The following is an 18,287-nucleotide window of genomic DNA, read 5'->3' on the forward strand; positions in this document are numbered from 1 at the left end:
GCACAGACTCTGAAAATGAATCCAACCTATCTCAGAGGAGGAAAGATTTATCGCCAGGTCAGTTTCTTGGACATTTTTAAGCATTTTTAAGACATTTTTAAGTTGTTTATGCAGAGTCGGGGCTGTTTTGAAAGAACAGTGACAGTTGTTTGGTGTTTTTGATTGCAGGTGTTTGTCATAATTCTGTGTTAGTTTCAGGAAGTAGATTAAAAATTATGACCATTGATACTGGAAGAAATACAAAAGCAGCGAAAAATTATTTAATGATTCATAATTAACTTTGAGATAAAAATTAACTTTATCTGCTGTTTTATTAGTGAAGTTTGAATTCCTTTGTAAACTCGATTGGTGTCATAGTCTTGATCTTTTAAAGAGCTGGAAAAATGACAGGATGCTGATTCTTTTGAAAAAAAAAAAAGGTCTGAGGTTTGTTTTCAGATTAAGAGCTGTTTTTTAAGGATCTCTTTCCATTTGCTTATATTCAGTATGGTAAGCTTCCAAGAAAAACACTGTGTTTTCAGTTCAGGCTTGTGCAGTGAACCTGTTCTGTGGTGGTTATTTACACTCGGGGTGACAGAGCGTTGCTTTTAGGCTTTGATTAGGTTCTGTTTCTCTTGCAGGCTGTGTCCCCAGTGCAGGCTGTATTGCGGCTGCTCGGAGGAGGCGTCCCCTGGCCAGGCCCCAGGCTGATTATCTTCCCTTGGATGTTTCAAATGACCGCCAGCCTTCTTGGAGAAGAGAAAGCAGCGATTCAGAGAACGAGGATGAGTCTGATATGAATAATCTCCATTTTGTTCCTAAAATGAGAACGCTTAGGCAAAGGATGGCTGAACACATGGGTGAGTTTCTGCCTTTTCTCCCAGAGGCTGTGTCTTTCTTTTACTGATGTCTGCAGGAATGTGAGCCTCGCCCACTAAAGAGTGCAGTGCAAAGTTTTGCTCTTGATCTTGAGAGAAGGCCGTAAAGCTTGGTCCTTGAGGTTTGTATGGGATGCTATCCTGCTTTCCATGCACTGACATTACGACTGTTGTTGAAAAGGGGTAAAAACAAACGAAAAACAAACAACCAAAGCAACCCAGCCCTTTGGAAGTAAGCAAACTTACTGCATGTGAAGTGTATGTGGCTTTTCTGTTGCTTCTTAACTCATCTTGCTGTTTGTAGTTTCACTCACAAAGCACTGGTTTGCCAGGCTTGTAGACAAGTTGCTTTCTTATTTGGGTAATGGTTGTAAGTAATGTGTAGATATGATCTGATTCTGTTGTTGTAATAAATGCTATGGTGGAACTTCTGTCTGTAGTAGATTGTGCATCTTAGAACACTCAAGGATCTTCTGTGTGTAATGTCCCCATGTTGTAGTCTAACTGTATTCAAGGTCTCATATTACATGCAGGTTTGCTTTGATACATTTGATCTTTGTTCTTCTGATACTACAGTAACCTGAGAAACTGCTGGGTAAATGAACATGGATTCTGCAAAATCCAGTTGCCATTTCTAAATCTTCCAATTTGGAAATGGTCTTTGTGTACAGGCTTCTCATCTGCTGTCATTTGTTTCTAACTTGTAATGGCTGGGGGAAGCATTATTGTTTTTGAAGGAGGAGGTTGGGTAAGGAGTAAGGAAATAAGTAAAGGGCATAATGATGTGTGCTATGATTGATTTAACTTCTAGTGCCTGTGGGTGATGAATCAAGTGAAGATGAAGCAGAAACAAAGTGGGAAGAACAGCAAATTAAGAAAGCTGTCAAACTCCCTCAGGTGATACATGTCTCTCATAACTGTTGAAATTTGCTGTTTGCTCACAGGCAAGAGAGATTTTTTTTTTTCTTTCTGTTAACTAATTGGCAAGAATGTTTTTTCTGATGAGCTGGAAGTTTTGTTTTTGGCTTGAATCTTCTGTTCTGTATCAGACTAGGAAAACTGGAGTTAACAGTTCTTTATGTCAGAAGGGAAAGGTGTAGAAATTACTGCATGCCAAATGGGAATGGTTAGAGGATTGGGAAGATTGCTGCTGAATTTCAAATCCAGTATAACTGGTGTTGTTAGGTCCTTGTACTCCATTTGTTTCTGGAAACTCCTTTATTTTTTTGCTGTTCAGAAGATTACAGAGGTTTTTAGTTAGCAAACCTTGGTCAAGGACTTGATTACTACAATCATTGTGTTTGGGCGAGGTTTTACCTTACAGACTCTGCTGCTTTAGAATGCAGAATGTCATTTAGTTTTATATGTTAAAATGGTTGGACCTGTTTTGTTTTTGTTTTTTCTCTTAGTTATAATTACGGTCAAGCCAAGTTGTCAGAATGAAAGTTCTATCTTTATCTTGGCTGTAGTTTATTTCTACTTTTTATATTTAAAATAGTAACACTAATGTGGTTTCAGCCATCAGTATTGAACCATTTTATATTGCTGGAAACTATTAATGTCTTCAGACTAAGAGGAGAGCTGCTTTGCCCTAAATTAGAGATTGTTTTGTACTGATGGATGTGCATGGTGTATGCGTTGTACACTATAAATACACAGCTCTTTATATGTACAGTTTTTGTGTTGTACAGGAATTACCCAGTTTGATCATTGAAATATACATCTTTTTATTACATGCTTTATGCATTCAAATGATAGGCTTTGTTGATCGCTAAAGCTGCAGAGGCAAAACTTATATCAGTTGTGTATCAACTTATATTTAATTTCCATAAACTATGTATTGAAAGTGTTGCAATTCTCTTAGGAAACTTACAGCGATGCTTCCCTGTGTAAACCTCAACCAGCCAAACCCACGTTTGGTCCCTGTGTTTCCTTACCACCTGTGAACTTGGAAACTATAAAAAAGCAACTGGCTGAAAGGTAAGTACTGCTTTTAGTGTTAATTTCTGAGACATTCGTTTTGTCACAAAGTGACAACAGCTCTGCAGTCTTATCCTTTCTTGTGAGTATTGAAGGATTTGGGGGTTAGTTGTGTATCGTGCTTATTGTAATGGTTAGCATCGCATTACAGATCTTAACTTTACCTGGCAGTGCTTTGTTGTAGGGGTGTGTTTGGACTTCTCAAGCATCTTATCACTTGTAGAAACCTGCTGCTTTCTTCTACATGCTAGTAGCTCTTAAAGGAGCGTAGGCACAATGTTTTGTTTGTCAGGGTAGGAGAACTTCACTCAGGCAGACAGGGCTGTCAGACCTTCTATCGTGGTGGTTCTTAAGCCTGTTTAGACAAGGCAGTGGGCAGCTGAATTGTGCTGGGTGGAGGTGGGAACTTCCAAGGTAGTGTGTGAGAAGGACAGATGGGATCAGGCATCTGAAGCTACCAAGAAAGCCATCCCCATCACCTCTCAGTGCTGATGCAGCCAGAAGCAGCTGTTCTGATCATTCGGACGAGTAACATCATACAGCTGAAACACAAAGTGTACTGTTAACTTGTGTGAATCTCCGTGCACGTATGCTCTTCTGTACAGACTGCTGCAGGCTTCTTTGTGTTCAAAGAATTGCAACTGAGGCGGACTAAATATTTCTGTGGAGTTGTATGCTTTTTTTTGGCCTTGATCAGCTGAAAGAAATGAATGAAATGAAGTACAGTCAAATGCGAAAGGCTATCAAGAGTGGGAAACCTATTTAGAAAGTAAGAAAAAGGAGAGGGAGAACGTGTCTGGTAGTAATAGCTTGGTAATATTAAGCCTTAGAGATGTATTTAATGTCTTAAATGCTGAAATAACTTTTAAAGACTGTTTTTTTGTTTTTTTTTGTTTTTTTTAAACTTCTGGTGCAATGGAGAACATCTTAATGGAACTGTTTTCATTGAAGTCTGTTCCCTCCTTCAGAGAGGCAAATTAAAGTCTACTTCTGGGTTGTGTTAAGGTCTTTCTCAAACAGAGCAATCATACATATGAGATACCGAAGGAAATTATTCTTTTTTTTTTTTTAAGGAAAGAAGAAAGCAGATTTGTAATAAATGTAAACTTTTCTGAGGTATTTCATTTAATAACTAATGAGAGCTGTAAGCATAGGTTTTGGGGTTATAAGGTTAGTTACAAGAAGTTTCAGATGGTTTGTGCTGGGTAACGAGCACCAGGTAAGTGCTTATGTGCTTCTATCCCTGCAGCTTAAATTAAGTTGGCATGGACATACTGACGTGTGCTGTAGTTCTGCTCACATCAGCTGGGGTAGCATCTGTTCGGTGTGGCATCACTAGACTTGCCTTGTTATGTTATTTAGGAGCATGTTGAGGAAAATGGGTAAAATGTCTGTGGGGGTACTTTCAGAACTACACTACGTAAGTGACATCTGATTTTTTCCAAAGCATGAATCTTGTCCACTTACAGTGCTTCTACAACTGTGGATGGGTAAGTCTTGCAATTCTTCTTTGCTCAAATGCAGGTGCTATTATCAGCACAGGCAAAGATTTTGTACTTTGTTTTAATTGGAAAATGTTCAGAACTACGTTAACTGTTAGCTTGTCCTGGTTTTAATGGTCTGAGTGTTTCCTTTTTTAGGATAGCATCATTGCAGGATGTGCACCGTGCTCACCAGAGGGAGTATGGAAAATACATGGAGGACATTGAAAGTTCAAAGATAACTGTCCAGGAACTAGAGAAGTCTTCGGATGCTGCTATGAATTACAAATTCTACAGGGGCATGAAAACATATGTAGAAAACTTAGTAAACTGTTTCAATGAAAAAGTATGTATGTTTTCCTTCCCTTCCCCTCCCTGCCACCCATTTCTTTGAGATGATAAACTTGCATTCTGTCAATGAAAAAATGAGATTTCTTGTTTGGAAATGATGATGAGAGATGACCAGTTATAAGTCAGTTCTATCAGAAACTTGAGTGTAACAGGAAACGAAAGGAGACACAGAACACCCCTCACAGTAACTGAAAATGATTGAGTTAGTATATGCACACTGACTTGGGCTGTGGGCTTACCTAGATTGTGATGAATAAAAACAATTTATTATTGAAGAAGTTTACTTCAAATGTAGGAACTAGGGTGTCCTAAAGCTGTATGAGAGGTGGGACGTACGTTCAATTTTAGGGTCTCAAAATGTATTTGCTCTGCAACACGTGACTAGCAGTAAGGATTTTGCATTAGGTTTGAGTTGGTATTTAGGTGAGTTGTGTGAGGATTTGTCTACATTATCTGCTGTATTGCTTTCCTAAACTGCAAGCCTTAGGTATTTTTGAAAATAAAAAGATTGCAGGTTGGAGGATGCTGCTCAAAGTTTGACCTTGATGAAAGTAGTCTCTACAGAAAGTGCTGTCAAATCTAATTAAGGTCAGTTGCGTTGCAGCCTGAGAGTCTTTTTTATTTAACTTTGAAGTGTACAAGTGTTGGTTGATATGCTTCCTCTGGTGACTAGGTGTTCAAAGGCAGATTGTAAGCAAACTGATTAAACCAATAATGTCTTGTTGAACACTTTTTGGTAGGATCTTAGGCAGTCCTGTAATAGGCAATCGGCCTATTTAGTTTGTAGTTTTCAGTCTTTAACAGCCTGAAAAACTCCAGTGAGCTGGTTCTTGCTTTCTAGTCTTTAATACTCTTGTTCTCATTTCACCGTCATGCTTGAAAGCCAGTGGAAACTGTTCTTTCATTTTGCTTTATTCAAACCTGAATACTGTTTACCATATTTCAGCTGAAATACATAGATGAGCTAGAATCTGCTGTACATGCACTTCTTCAGCAACAAGCCACGTCAGTACTGAAACGAAGGCAAGATGACCTGAAAATGGAATCTGCTTATATGCAGCATTTGACAGGTTAGTGTGAAGTTACAAGTTGCTTTCTTTTTGAAATCTTTCTTTAAGTAGAAACACAGTTAATTTTTGGATTATATTTTATGTTCATGTTTAATCTTTGCTCCCTTTATGTTGTCAGCAGGCATATTGTACTCAGTACATTAGTTGAACCCCTCACCTAAGTAAGACTCGTAGTATCACTTTTTTGTGGTATAATAGTGAGTACAGCGTGACCAAATGCTTAGTCAGTTTTGAATTACTGATCTCAGTGGTTGTCTGTCAGCACTTGAAAAGAAAAATGGAGTCAGTTTTCTAGTAGCTGTTAAGTGGATGGAGGATACTGTTCTTTATGAATATTTGAAAAAGCAGTGCATTTACTTGGCGACATCGCTTGACATTAGTGTTGTTAAAGCTAAGGGTGTGCTTACAATGCAGATTTCAGGCTGGGCAGTTGTGTAAAGGGAAGGACATAAGGAAATAAAACATGAAGGTTGTGGATGCCCCATCCCTGCAGGCATTCAAGGCCAGGCTGGATGTGGCTCTGGGCAGCCTGGGCTGCTGGTTGGCGACCTGCACACAGCAGGGGGTTGGCACTGGATGAGCGCTGTGGGCCTTTGCAACCCAGGCCGTTCTGGGATTCTATGAAATAAGCTGTTTAGTGTAAAGATTTTATTCAAAACAGTCTTTCTTCTAGTTACTGTAGGGAAAATTGCCATTCTCTTGTGTTTTCTTTCCACACTGATGCATTGTTTGTATGTGAAGTGAATCTTCACCTGTTGCTGTTTAAGGAAACAAGCATTTTAAACCTGTTTAGGAAAGCAAAAAACAGTATGCTAGGAGCTGCTGTGAACAGCCAGAGACCAGGTGCACCAGTTTCTGGAAACTGCCACGTTCATATTTCTGAATACACAGGATAAAGTGCTGACTAGAGAAAACTGTCTGTGCGTGTAATTTTGTAAGATGGTGTCTGAGAGCAGGTGCTAAGAGAAGAGTGCTTGTTTTAGTAGCAGCCATTTAAAAACTTCTATTTTCAGCTTATCAGAAGTGAATCTGTACTTGAATGTTTAAGAGAGCTTTTAATTGTTGTGTTCCTAGTTGTACTTAATGGAAATGCTGTTTTTTCTTACACTGCAGCATGTCAGTAGGGACAGCTGCTTTCGGATCTTGCGTGCACTTAAGCCAGCTGACACTGATACAGTGAACAGCCCAAGTAGAAAATGCGTCTAGTTTCTACTTCTCTGTTGAACCGAAGGATCAGTAGGGGTAATTTGGGACATACAAGGGGACACAAATAGCAGGAGACAGTGGGGAGCCGACTATTGAAATCTAAATGCAATAACATGTACATTTTGGAAGTTGGAACTAAGCCCCGATAGCTGCTCAGTTCATTGCGTGGCTTCACGTTTGACATCAGGCTCAGTCCCTACACTTGCCTCTTACGCTGTTGGTAGGCACTGTCCATTTCCATTAGGACTGGGAAGCAGTGAGCTGGTATTTCATCACTTGTTACAAGGTGTAAAGCAAACAAAGGTGATGTGGAGCCTTCATTTGGGACGCTATAGAACACTACAGGCACTGTCGAACAGGAGGACAAACAAGAATTGACTGATAACTGGCAACAGCTCAAAAGGAGTGAGCTCAGGGATGTAGCCCTTCCTGATTCTAACTTGTGTGCAGGTGGGGTGTGCAAACCATGTAGACTCTGAATGTGTGTGCACTCTGGGAAGTGCAGCTGGAAGCATCACAAAGAAGGGGAGAAAGGAAGGGTGGATCTGGGGTCCTTTCCTCTGCTCACTCAGGTGCTCACCTTACTGGTTCAGGCTGTGACCTGGCAAACCCCCTGCACAAGGGAACAGCCACATCTGTCCTACAGTTCACCTATAATATCAACTGTACTTTATGCTGGGCACTGCTAGGATTTTTCTTCAGGAGGTTTTATTTACTTTGGTTAGTTTCCAAATGAAGAGCAGAAGCAAAATCAGTGTTCTGCATTCACCTCTTTGTCTTGTTCCTGTCTTCTGGTAGCTGGGAATGGCAAACCAACTAATGATGGATTGGAAAGTGATGAAAGGATGAAGCTTCTGAAGCATCGAAGGTAGCTATTATGTATGATAGCATTAACTGTAATAAAGGTATATCTGCTTCCTGTCGCTTACACAGGGATGAAGGTAAATCTGTGGGGTTTCTAAAAGAGCTTATACACACACATGCAAAAGCTCAGGGTATTTGGAAACCATCTATTTGTTAGTGGGGTTCTCTTCATGCTGATTGGAACCTGAGTGTTAGTAGGTATTATTAATTTAAAGTGAGTTGAAGTGAGACTGTTCATGAAACTGAGAGTAGGTTTTCCCTACTGCTGGAATAAATAATATTGTGATTGTGTATAGAAATGCATTCTTGTTTGCACAGATAACAAAAACAGGCAGGTGGTATTGCTGCTGCTGGGGCGGCAGTGGGTGCAGCAGAGCATCTGTTAGCAGTGGAGGCCAGATGGCACGTTTTGAATGTCTGTGTTCAGTCTGCTGCTGACCTGCAGTTATTAGGAGCTCTGACGCGCTTTCAGTTGCATTGGTGCCTTGACTCATAACTGTTTTGGTGCAGTTAAAGACTGAAGAGTTTTAATGGTTGAAAAATGAGGTGGCAAAACTTTGCTTGAAGCCTTTAATGTTAAGTGATGTCAATAACTACATACAAGATCTGTGCTATCCAAATATATATAAATATAATTTTCTATGTCAGATGCAAACTGTTGATTTTGCATGCTCCTGTGGTATGTGGTGCCAGGACTAATGTTTGTAAGCCCCACGGAGACTTGGATGCAGTCACAGTTCTGTGCGAGCTGTTGCTTAAGCTACGTAGGACTGAGGCGGACTGTTGAGAGCAGTGGTTTGTTGTACACACCTGTGTCAGGGAAGGTATGAGGTGCCATGTAGTGTCTGGTGTTTCGGGTGGGGACCTCACTGTTACAGCCTGTCTCTCTGCGGTCGCGTAATTCTGCTTCCTGCTTGCGTTTCCTTAGGCTGCTGCTCTCACCGTGTGTTTTCAGTCTACCATTGAGCTTCCTTTTATGTATGTATGTGGGGAATAACTCACCTGAGTTCGTTACAAAATGCAGGGCTTGCAGACGGCAGCTGAGAGCGCGGTCACAAAAAGCTGCTCACCACGAAGGCATGTCGAGTGATGATGAGCTGTGTGTGACAGAGTTGGCCGAATTCCAGAAGAGCAAAGGTTGGTCAGTAAATGAGAACAAAATTCCTCCGATATTTAGAAGGATTTTCAAAGGAGAGTGAAGAAATGCTCCTTTTGAATGGTATATCATTTATTTTCTCCAGCATAGAATTAATGCATGTAAATGATTCTGACTAATGACTTAGAAAGAACAGACATGATTGTAGGCTTCTTTAGTGTAATCAGTTTTTGTTTTTGTTTTTTTCCAAAGTTGGAATGTATTTTAAATTGAATTTTAACTGCCCTGAGTGAGCAGGTCATGAGTAGCTGGGAGAGGCATGATGCGTATTTTCTGAATAACAGAAGAAGGAGTTTTGTCTGAGATTTTAAGAGACATACAAAATATGAAATGTAATGGATATTTGAATCCATGCAGTTGTTCAAAATTGCAGAAGTCTTTTTGTTGTCTTCTGTATTATTTTTTTTCTGGCTTTGCCAGAGTGCTGGTTTTAAAACCCATTTTGGTGTAAGAGGTGTGAAAGATGAAACACGAATGCTGTTATCATAAAGATATCTCTTATGATCTGTAGATGCATAAACTGTTCAGCTTACGCTTCAATTGTGATCATTTCTTTTTATTCCTATGAATATTATCCATAGATAACATTTTAGAGGAGAGTAGGAAAATCTTTGAAGATGTCCATGCGGATTTTTGTGACATCAGAAAAATCCTGTTGAAATTCCAGGAGTGGAAAGAGAAGTTTCCCGACTCTTACTGCGATGCTTACATCAGTTTTTGCCTGCCTAAGCTTTTAAATCCATTAATCAGAGTTCAGTTAATAAATTGGAGTCCTTTTGAGGTAGGTGTATCACCAGACTTTATTTCTGTGAAAAATTTTGTGTGTGTTTTTGTATTACTATGTTCTCTAGGCTTCCGTGTAGGCAATGCTCTGCTATGTTTCTGGTCTGTACTGTCTTTGCACACTTGTTTACTTATCTGATGTACTCATCTTTGTTAATTGACAAGATCTGTGGGTATTTCTGGCAGCTCGAAGTATGACAGGACACTTGCAGGGAAGACTCCTGTACAGGAACTTTGCTGTGGATTATAGAGGCATTCCAGAGCCTGATAAGTGTTTTAACTAGGAGGAAGACATCTTTTTCTCTTGTCAGGTTGCTTGTATTTTAATCACTTGCATCTTTATTAGCGCGCTGTTGTTTGCTGATGTTTTGACAACCCTACCCTCTGAAATCCAGCTTTAAATTCAGTTTTAGCTTGCTGCTTTGGTCCATTCAGTGATTAGAATCCATGTAAAATTGTTAAATGAGAGTCTTTTGTGTCACTGGATGTATTTTTGCATGGGGCTTTTTCTCTCAATCCTGACCAGCTGAGCAACTAACAGGAATGATCTTTCAGCAGAATTCTGCAGACTTGGAAGAGATGCCCTGGTTCAGAGCTGTAAAAGAATTCAGTGATGTGAAAAAGTCATCTGAATCAAAAAGAGATGGTGATCCTGATGAGGAGGTTTTGCCTCGAGTGATTGAAAGAACTATTCTGCCAAAAATTACAGGTATATTAAGGTTGTCTTGAGAATGTTCACTGCAGCTAGGTAATCAAACCTTAAATAAGTGGTAAATGGAAAATTACGTTAAGAGTTACAATTACTTGTTAAGGTTACTGTGAATGAAAGGTTTAGCTTTTTGAATGTTTACTTCCTTAAAGTAGAGCAGATAGCCACTTGGATATCATGAATGAAATAAATTCCTATTTTTCAGCATTTGTAAAGAGTGTGTGGGATCCTTTATCGACTTCACAGACTGAGAACCTTATACGGCTTTGCAATAACGTGTTTGAAAAACAAGTCCTGTCCAGAAGTGAATGCAGTCAAGCAAAACAGGTAAAGGCTGCTGTGGTAATGGGGAAGGAAGTTCTTGATCCAGTGTCTGCACTTTCTGTACATGCTTCTGTGTGCACTTAGGATGATCTCCTGAGGTTGTTCAGTTCTGATTAATTTTTGTCACTGTAGAGTCAGAAAATTTAACAGTTAACATTTCAGTATTCTGGAGATTATGGGGCATGGGGTATCCTGAGACAGATGTCAGTCTCCATTCCTAGAAAAATTGTGCCTGTCCCTGTCAAAAATCTGTTTGTAGATTTAATCATCCTGCTTTATCACAGTAAAAATTGTCAGAAATTTTATACTTGCATTGAAGTATATTTTAAAATTTGATACTTAAATACTAGTAGTATTCCAGTGGTTGGCTTGGTTTGTTTTTAGCCCTAACATAGATATGGACTAGAAAAACAAGGAAATTCTTTATATTCATCTTCACAGCAAAAATGGAAGAAAAAAAAATCCCAAAAATGAGTTAATTGGTTAGGAAAAAGGTTACTGCACTTATCTTGGTGATCGTGTAATAATTACCTTATGTAAGTGTTCACTGCAGCATACCCTTAGCCCAGTTCTGCTTTTATTCTCACGTAAATCTGGGAGTTTATCTAGCATAAAGTAGGTGAAACAAAGTTGATGTTTAGGCCCTTAATATGAAAAGAAAATAACAAACGTTTACGCAGTCGCTGCTTTACTGCAAGTAGACAACTTCAGGTAAGATTCTGTTTGCATAGTAACCATGGTGTTTTGTTGTGGTTTTTTAATAGAACTTCACAGCTGGAAAATAAATCTTGTTATCCAAGAGGATTTTAATTTAAAAAAAAAATAAAATGGTTAGAGCTGAGACTTGTTCACAGGTCTTTAATGTAGTCATGATCTTAGTGTGTATTATATACAGTGTCACTTCCGTTCAGCTGAATTAGCATTATGCTTTTCCACATTACAACAATTTTAGGTAGTTGTTTTGTTAAGTGGACCAAATGTTGTGAGGATGTGTTAATATTTTTCTATTTCTTTTTTTTTTTTTTTAACAGGATTTGATTAACATGGTTGTCCTGAGGATGAAGAAGTCTGTAGAGGAGGATGTCTTTATCCCTGTGTATCCTAAAAGGTAAGCTGACTCTGGAAATTTTTTTTTACTTTTAAAAATTTTTATTTTTAGTCACAGAATCATAGGATTGCTCTGGTTGGAAAAGACCTTAAAGACCATCAAGTCTAACTGCAGCCTAACCTATTTTTTTTTTTTTAGCCTTTATTCTATTTTTCTGTGCCTTTTCCCCACAAGTGTAGGTGAAATACATTGTAGACATCATGAACAAATGAACGGATGTGCCTTCTACTGTTTCATTATAGGAATAGTTACCAAACAGTGTTTATGAACTCTTTCTGACAGGAGCAACTCTGCAGTCAGCTGAATGCTTTTTTGCTCCTAAAACTAAAAGCTTTCATAAATGGAAAGATTTTAGTTTTAGTATAATTAGTTTAGCTTCTAGTACAACTGGAAGCTGGTTCTGTGATATTAACTTAGAGCATCTGAGGGCTCCTGTTGTTTTTGGTGGTCTGTTCCCCCTTCTACTCTTGACTTCCCCTTTCTTTCCTGAAATAGTTTCAATTGCTGATGCTTGTTGCTTAATCACAGAATCACCAAGGTTGGAAAAGACCCTCAAGATCATCCAGTCCAACCATCCACCCATCACCAATAGTTTTCACTAAACCACGTCCCTCAACACAAAATCCAGCCCTTCCTTGAACACCTCCAGGGTCGGTGACTCCACACCTCCCTGGCAGCCCATTGCAGTGCCTGACCTCTTTCAGAAGCAGTATTTCCTAACGTCCAGCTAAATCTTCCCTGGCACAGCTTGAAGCCATTCCCTCTAGTTCTACCTGTTACACGAGAGAAGAGGCTGCCCCCCAGCTCACTGCAGCCTCCCTTCAGGAAGTAATAGAGAGCAATGAGGTCTCCCCTGAGCCTCCTCTTCTCCAGGCTGAACATTCCCAGCTCCTTCAGCTGCTCCTCATCAGCCCTGTGCTGCAGAGCCCTCACCAGCTTTGTTGCCCTTCTTTGAACATGGTGCTCTTAGAGAGAAGATAACTAGTAGGAGTCTGGTAGATGTGGGGTTAAGATACAGCTAGGAGAAAAGTGTTGCTAAACCTGATGCAGCATGTTTGTGTGGTTACAGGCAGTGTTGTTTTGGTCAGAATCCACTAAACACAGACTGGAGTGTTTCCAATTGCTAATTCCACTGGGTATTGTCATGAGGTCAGATTAACAGCTGTTTCCGTAGATCTTTATTCTGGTTGTCACTGCTGAAAGAATTCCGTAATTGTAATTCACCAGTGTTTAAGAGATTGTCTGTCTGTCTTATTTTAAGGACAAACAAAACCCTTATTTTACCTCTTCTTCTTTCTCTGACCAGCGCTGTGGAAGACAAATCGTCACCATGTTCACAATTCCAAGAAAGACGGTTTTGGTCAGCTGTGAAGGTAAAGAAAAAATGCTGATCTTTTCTGTGAAAATCATTTTAGTTAAAAGCAGATCGTAGTCTTTGAGGAAATGTACCTGAAGTCTGCTGTGTATGATAACAAGGCCATGGTAACAGCCCTGCGTAGGCTCCCTGCTGCCATGTTGCACATCCCTGTAGAAAAGTCAGGGAACTGGGGAATGTTGAGGACTTGCCATATTCACTCCTAGGGTGAGCTGTTGAGTAAGGGTTTGTCGTGGACAGATGCAGAAAAGACAAGAGGGAGCTTAATACTGATTCAGATGCCCAGCAGAGACGAAGCAGACAAGATTCTTCGACCATCTTCTCAGATTGTGTATTGCCTGATTTAAATGTGTTGTCAAATACATGCATGTTTCTGAAAGAGAGAACGGTGGTCTTTCACTGCAGATAGAAGTTTTCTCCTTTTAGTTTGTTCTCCATTTTTGCTGTCCGTGTTCTCTTTAGAAGTGGTGATGTGTAAAATAGTTTCAGATGTTCTTGTATCAGGTATCTGTTGACAGTTCACCACTATTTTTTTCTGGAGTGAAATCATGAATTATTTAACCCAGTGTAAGTAGGTTTAATGCAGTAAGTAAGTAAGTAGTTTAATGCAGGTCGTGCATTAAACTCTTTAGGTTGTTCAGCAGCTTATTAGAGTGACTTATCTGTGTTTGAGACTGCTGTTGTGCAGCCCCTATTTGTGCTGTCTTTCAAAGCAGGTAATCATCTGCAGACTCTATTGGGAATGGCCTCTAAAGCATGCCCAGAGATGGTATGGCACAGCTCTCATAAAGGGCTGGGCGAGAGGTGGGATGGGAGCTATTTTAATACAAAAGTACAGCTGATGAGATTTTGATGTTTGTGCCATCATACAGTCTAACTTTCCTAGCAGCTCATGGAGTCAAAAGGAAGTGTGCTGTCAAACACTCGAGAAATACGCAGTAGTCATGGGCTTTGTGACTGCTTTTTGACTGGTGACAGCTGAGATCACGTACTGTGTGTGTGTGGGTGAAATACCTCGAGGTTAACAGTTACCTTGAAATTAACCATTCTGCATTGAGGGGGAAGCCAGTAATGTTCTTATGCTGGGCTTAAATCTTTTTAAATAGTCATTTTTACAGTCATATGGGTAACTAAAGACAACTCTTGCTAACTAATAATACTGAGATCAAATACAAAAGAATCTTTTTGCTGCTATGGACCAAGGCTACCAACCTTACCTGTGTTAGGAGGCTGGTGGCATGTAATCTTATGGAGCAGATGCAGTAGTGGGTTGTTTTTTGGTTTTTGGTGTAGTTTTTTTTTCATTCTGTCACAAGATTTTCTCAAAGGTTCACTTAGAATTGGATCTCAATTGCTGTTGATCCCTGTTTCTTGCTGGGCTTGGTGTCTTTGTACATGTGTACACCTTCAGATTTGACCCCACTAGCTTTTCTCTGTAAGAATAAAGCATGATTATTTCCTGTTCTAGGGTGTTAGCAAATTGTTAACCAATTGGAAGGGTGACATGCTCTTTATTTATTATTTATTGGGAGGAGATGTGTGTATGTATTACGGTATGGTTCATAGCACATGTAAAATTAATCCACTTCAAAATATTATTTCTGATGTGCAGCTTTTTAGTAGCTCATTGGCAGTAAGCTTGGAGAGAATAAATCCTGTTTTTTGAGTAGTGAAATTGGATGGACTTGGTATCTTTTAAGTTTAAAAAAGAGGTTTTAACACACCTCCCACCACCAAATATGCACGCTCTGTTTCTTCATTACTGCAGCTGCTCTCCAATGTTCTGCTTTGGGATGGGATTGTGCAGGAAGACACGGTCCGTGACTTGGGACTGAGCAAGCTGCTGAATCGTTACCTTCTTCTGAACCTCTTCAACACACCACCAGGGCCAGAAAACATAGAGAAGTGTAAAGAGGTAAGAAGTCCTATTTCCACGGGGACAGATGTAGTCTGAAGATGAAATATAATTATTTAACATTTAATTTTTTTTTTTATGACCTTGGTGTATAAAAGCATCTTGAAAGCCTATGAACCAATGCTTGCTTTAGGAATAGCTGCTTATAATGATGATCCTGTTTTTTGAAGAATAAACACTACCAATATAACTGAACTCGCCAAAAGTAGAATTCTCTGTCAGAAGTGGTGTGACTTAGTTTTATTGAAAGTCTTTTTTTTTTTTAACTTTCAAAATATTCTCTGGGTGAGCAGGTGGTTGCACGCTTTCCAGAAAGGTGGTTCCAAAATCTTGGAAGTGGGTCAACTCTCCCTGAGTTACTGAACTTCTGCCAGCATTTGCTTCAGTGTGCGCGAACGCTTCACAGGAATAACCACAGGTAAGAATTAACACTTTCTTTGGGATGCAGCACTTCCTCTCATACTTCGTGTTAACATTTCTTTTAGGGACATGGTTCAGTGGGCATGGTGTTGGTGGGTTGACAGCTGGACTGGATGATCTTTGTGGTCTTTTCCAACCTTAACGATTCTATGATCCTTAAATTCCTCAAGTCTCACACATTTAACACTTTCAGTAATATACTTCCAACATCTGCATACAACAAAAGATGCAATCCCTAATGTAAAATGGATTGCTTTTACAGTACTTACTAGTTCAGGTTAGTTTGAGGCTCTAGATATTGGGTGCAGTTAGTGGTCAGTGTAACTAAAAGCACCAGATGACAGGCAGGGAGAGTTCTCTGCCTCTCTTTTAAGCAGACTTCAGCTTTACTAATTTTGAAGTCAGGTGTGAATGTGCTGCTATATCAACTTTTTTTTAATAGTGATGAAACTGAAGAAGTTATTCTCCTGTTGGTGAAAGTCAAGGCTCTGTGTATTGCTGAAGAGCTCATTGAAGAGTACAAACTGGAACATCTGAGATCTCTGATCAGGAAATAAGGATTTCTTTGAAACAGCAGTTTTTTACTGAAACAAGCCTGATGCTCGCTCTAAAAAAGTGGTAATGTTTAATTAGTGGACCTTGCCCACAGCTGTTTTACCGTGAAATATTTTGGGTTTTTTTCCAAATGTCTTCTACTGCCATCTACTCCTAGATAAAATCACAATGGTCAGTGTGAAGTGCAGGAGTCCTGCAACATGTGACAAAGGCTGAGTGCTTCCTTCTTTTGGGAAGGATGGCTGGAATAAGGAGGTGCCTGTAGTGTTACTGCTGCTGGTGTGCAGACGGCTCCACAAGCTGTTTTCAGTACCATACCAAATCACTCTGACTCAGGAGTCACTGAACTCTAACTTACTGTCCACTTAATGAGACAACTCCACCAAACTCACAGTGAGTTCTTTTTCACTTAGCAAGCTTTTCACAGCTTTTTGATCCTGACGCAAAAGCAGGAAGTCTGTGTGCAGTGAGGGGTTTGATCTGTGAACATCCACTGATGGTAAATGGGTGTTCAGGAAGGTAAGAAGTTGCACAGGAGAACATCTTAACTACGTTTATTCTTCTCCAGAGTGTGATTTGTAGTGGAGCTTTGTACTTGAGATACGGACTGGACTTTGTGCACAGACCTGGAGTTGCCACATCCTGATTTATCAGACAAGCAGAAGAACAACTCCAGTTACCTTCTAGTAATTGACTTTCTAAGGAAGTCTTACTTTTGCTTCCCAGTAAGACACATTAAACCTCATTTCATTGTACCCATGTCAGATTTCTAATGTTGTATAACTTCGTATACGTGCAGTAAATATTACTGCTGCAGAATAAAAAAGATGCTTTGTTGTAGAAACAGCAGTGCATCAGAAGTTCTCCTAAGTTTATTAGTGCCTGTTTCTCTGAAATGTTATGGGTCTAACATTTAACTCTTGGAGGCTTTTATATTCCCTATGATTTTTCTATTTTTTATGACAGAATATTTATTTTTGTAAACTATTTTAACTGTAAATAGCATTGATCAGTGTTACAGACAAAAAATGACTTAAAATAAAAGTAAAGCAATTTTGAAAAGTAAAGATATTTTTGTGTTAATAAGACTTCTAACATTTTCAAGTCTTGAACATATGACAGTAATGTCATGTGAAGTATGGAAAAAAACTTCGGTACTGCTGGCACTTGATTATTTCAGGAATTGGGAGTTCTGTTGTAAATAATTGTGTACCCCTGCTTTCCTGAGTGCAAGGAAAATATAACTGATCAGTAATTAGCTCAAGCATGTGATCTCACTGCTTGCTTTGTCTCTTCTCCTGCTTCCTTATTCATGTTGAAAGTTGCTCCTGAAGAAATTATCCTGTGTTGCTATGATAGAATCTATTCCAGTTTCATACTTCACCTCTGTAGATGCTTCTTCCAGTGGCTGCAGACATCACTTGTCGTGACTTGTAAGCAGGGGAAGGCAATTTTTACTGGAGCTCAGAACCCCTATCCCAGCTGAGTATCTTGAGACCCTTCTGTAGTGAGCCTTACACCCGTTCATACAATCTTATTTGACTAACAGCTAACCTGGCTTCATTCTTTCAAGGTGGTTTCGGAATGTTTGTATTACTGCTTTGTTGCCAGATACTACTGGTCCTTTATCAGATGTGATTTCAAAAGTGTCTTTAAAGGACAACTAAGCAGCACTTACTCTCAAATTGTACAGTTGTCTGCTTCCCTGCCCTAGCCCCTTCTGAACCTACTGAATTTAAGCATTTTCACAATTGGCCACTGTCCACTTGGCAAAGACAGATGAAACAACTATTTGGGTAGTTTAACATTCAGACAAGAACTGCTGAAATTTTACTGCGTATTTTACCTGCATACAAAACTTGAAAACTGACAATTCAGACACGGAACTCAAAGCTGTTACTTTTTCAGCTCTTCACTCACTTCCCTCCATATTTTTTCCTCTATTTTTGAAGTATCATACTCTCGCAGCATATCAAACTCCAGCCAGGGCTTCTTCCACTTCTGTGCTTCTTTCATTTTTTCCTCAGGTAGTTCAAACTTTATTCCTTTTATGTTGTATTTTGGCCTTTCCCACCGTTTTGACCATGGTTTAGGTTTCATTCTTACCTGCAGCTAGGGGGAAAGATTTAAAAA

The 18,287-nt window shown here is 39.5% G+C and overlaps 1 protein-coding gene across 3 annotated transcripts; it reads left to right on the forward strand.

Moving 5' to 3' along the window:
- Nucleotides 1-655: 655 nt before the first annotated feature.
- GCFC2 (GC-rich sequence DNA-binding factor 2) lies at nt 656-18,287 on the forward strand. Of its 3 annotated transcripts, XM_019613449.2 has the most exons (15): nt 656-839; nt 1,669-1,754; nt 2,722-2,837; nt 4,478-4,664; nt 5,616-5,739; nt 7,744-7,813; nt 8,834-8,946; nt 9,547-9,746; nt 10,307-10,457; nt 10,663-10,784; nt 11,813-11,889; nt 13,196-13,262; nt 15,033-15,179; nt 15,473-15,597; nt 16,042-18,287. In XM_019613449.2, the coding sequence occupies exons 1-15, from the start codon at nt 776-778 to the stop codon at nt 16,154-16,156; spliced, it is 1,764 nt and encodes a 587-aa protein (XP_019468994.1). In that variant the 5' UTR covers nt 656-775; the 3' UTR covers nt 16,157-18,287. The 3 variants fall into 3 exon arrangements, with proteins under 3 accessions (XP_019468994.1, XP_019468995.1, XP_019468996.1); XM_019613450.2 differs by lacking the exon at nt 16,042-18,287 and having other exon boundaries at nt 10,304-10,457; nt 15,473-15,750; XM_019613451.2 differs by lacking the exons at nt 656-839; nt 1,669-1,754 and having other exon boundaries at nt 2,726-4,664; nt 10,304-10,457.

This window comes from Meleagris gallopavo, chromosome 2 (assembly GCF_000146605.3).
Source record: "Meleagris gallopavo isolate NT-WF06-2002-E0010 breed Aviagen turkey brand Nicholas breeding stock chromosome 2, Turkey_5.1, whole genome shotgun sequence".
Classification (NCBI taxonomy): domain Eukaryota; kingdom Metazoa; phylum Chordata; class Aves; order Galliformes; family Phasianidae; genus Meleagris; species Meleagris gallopavo.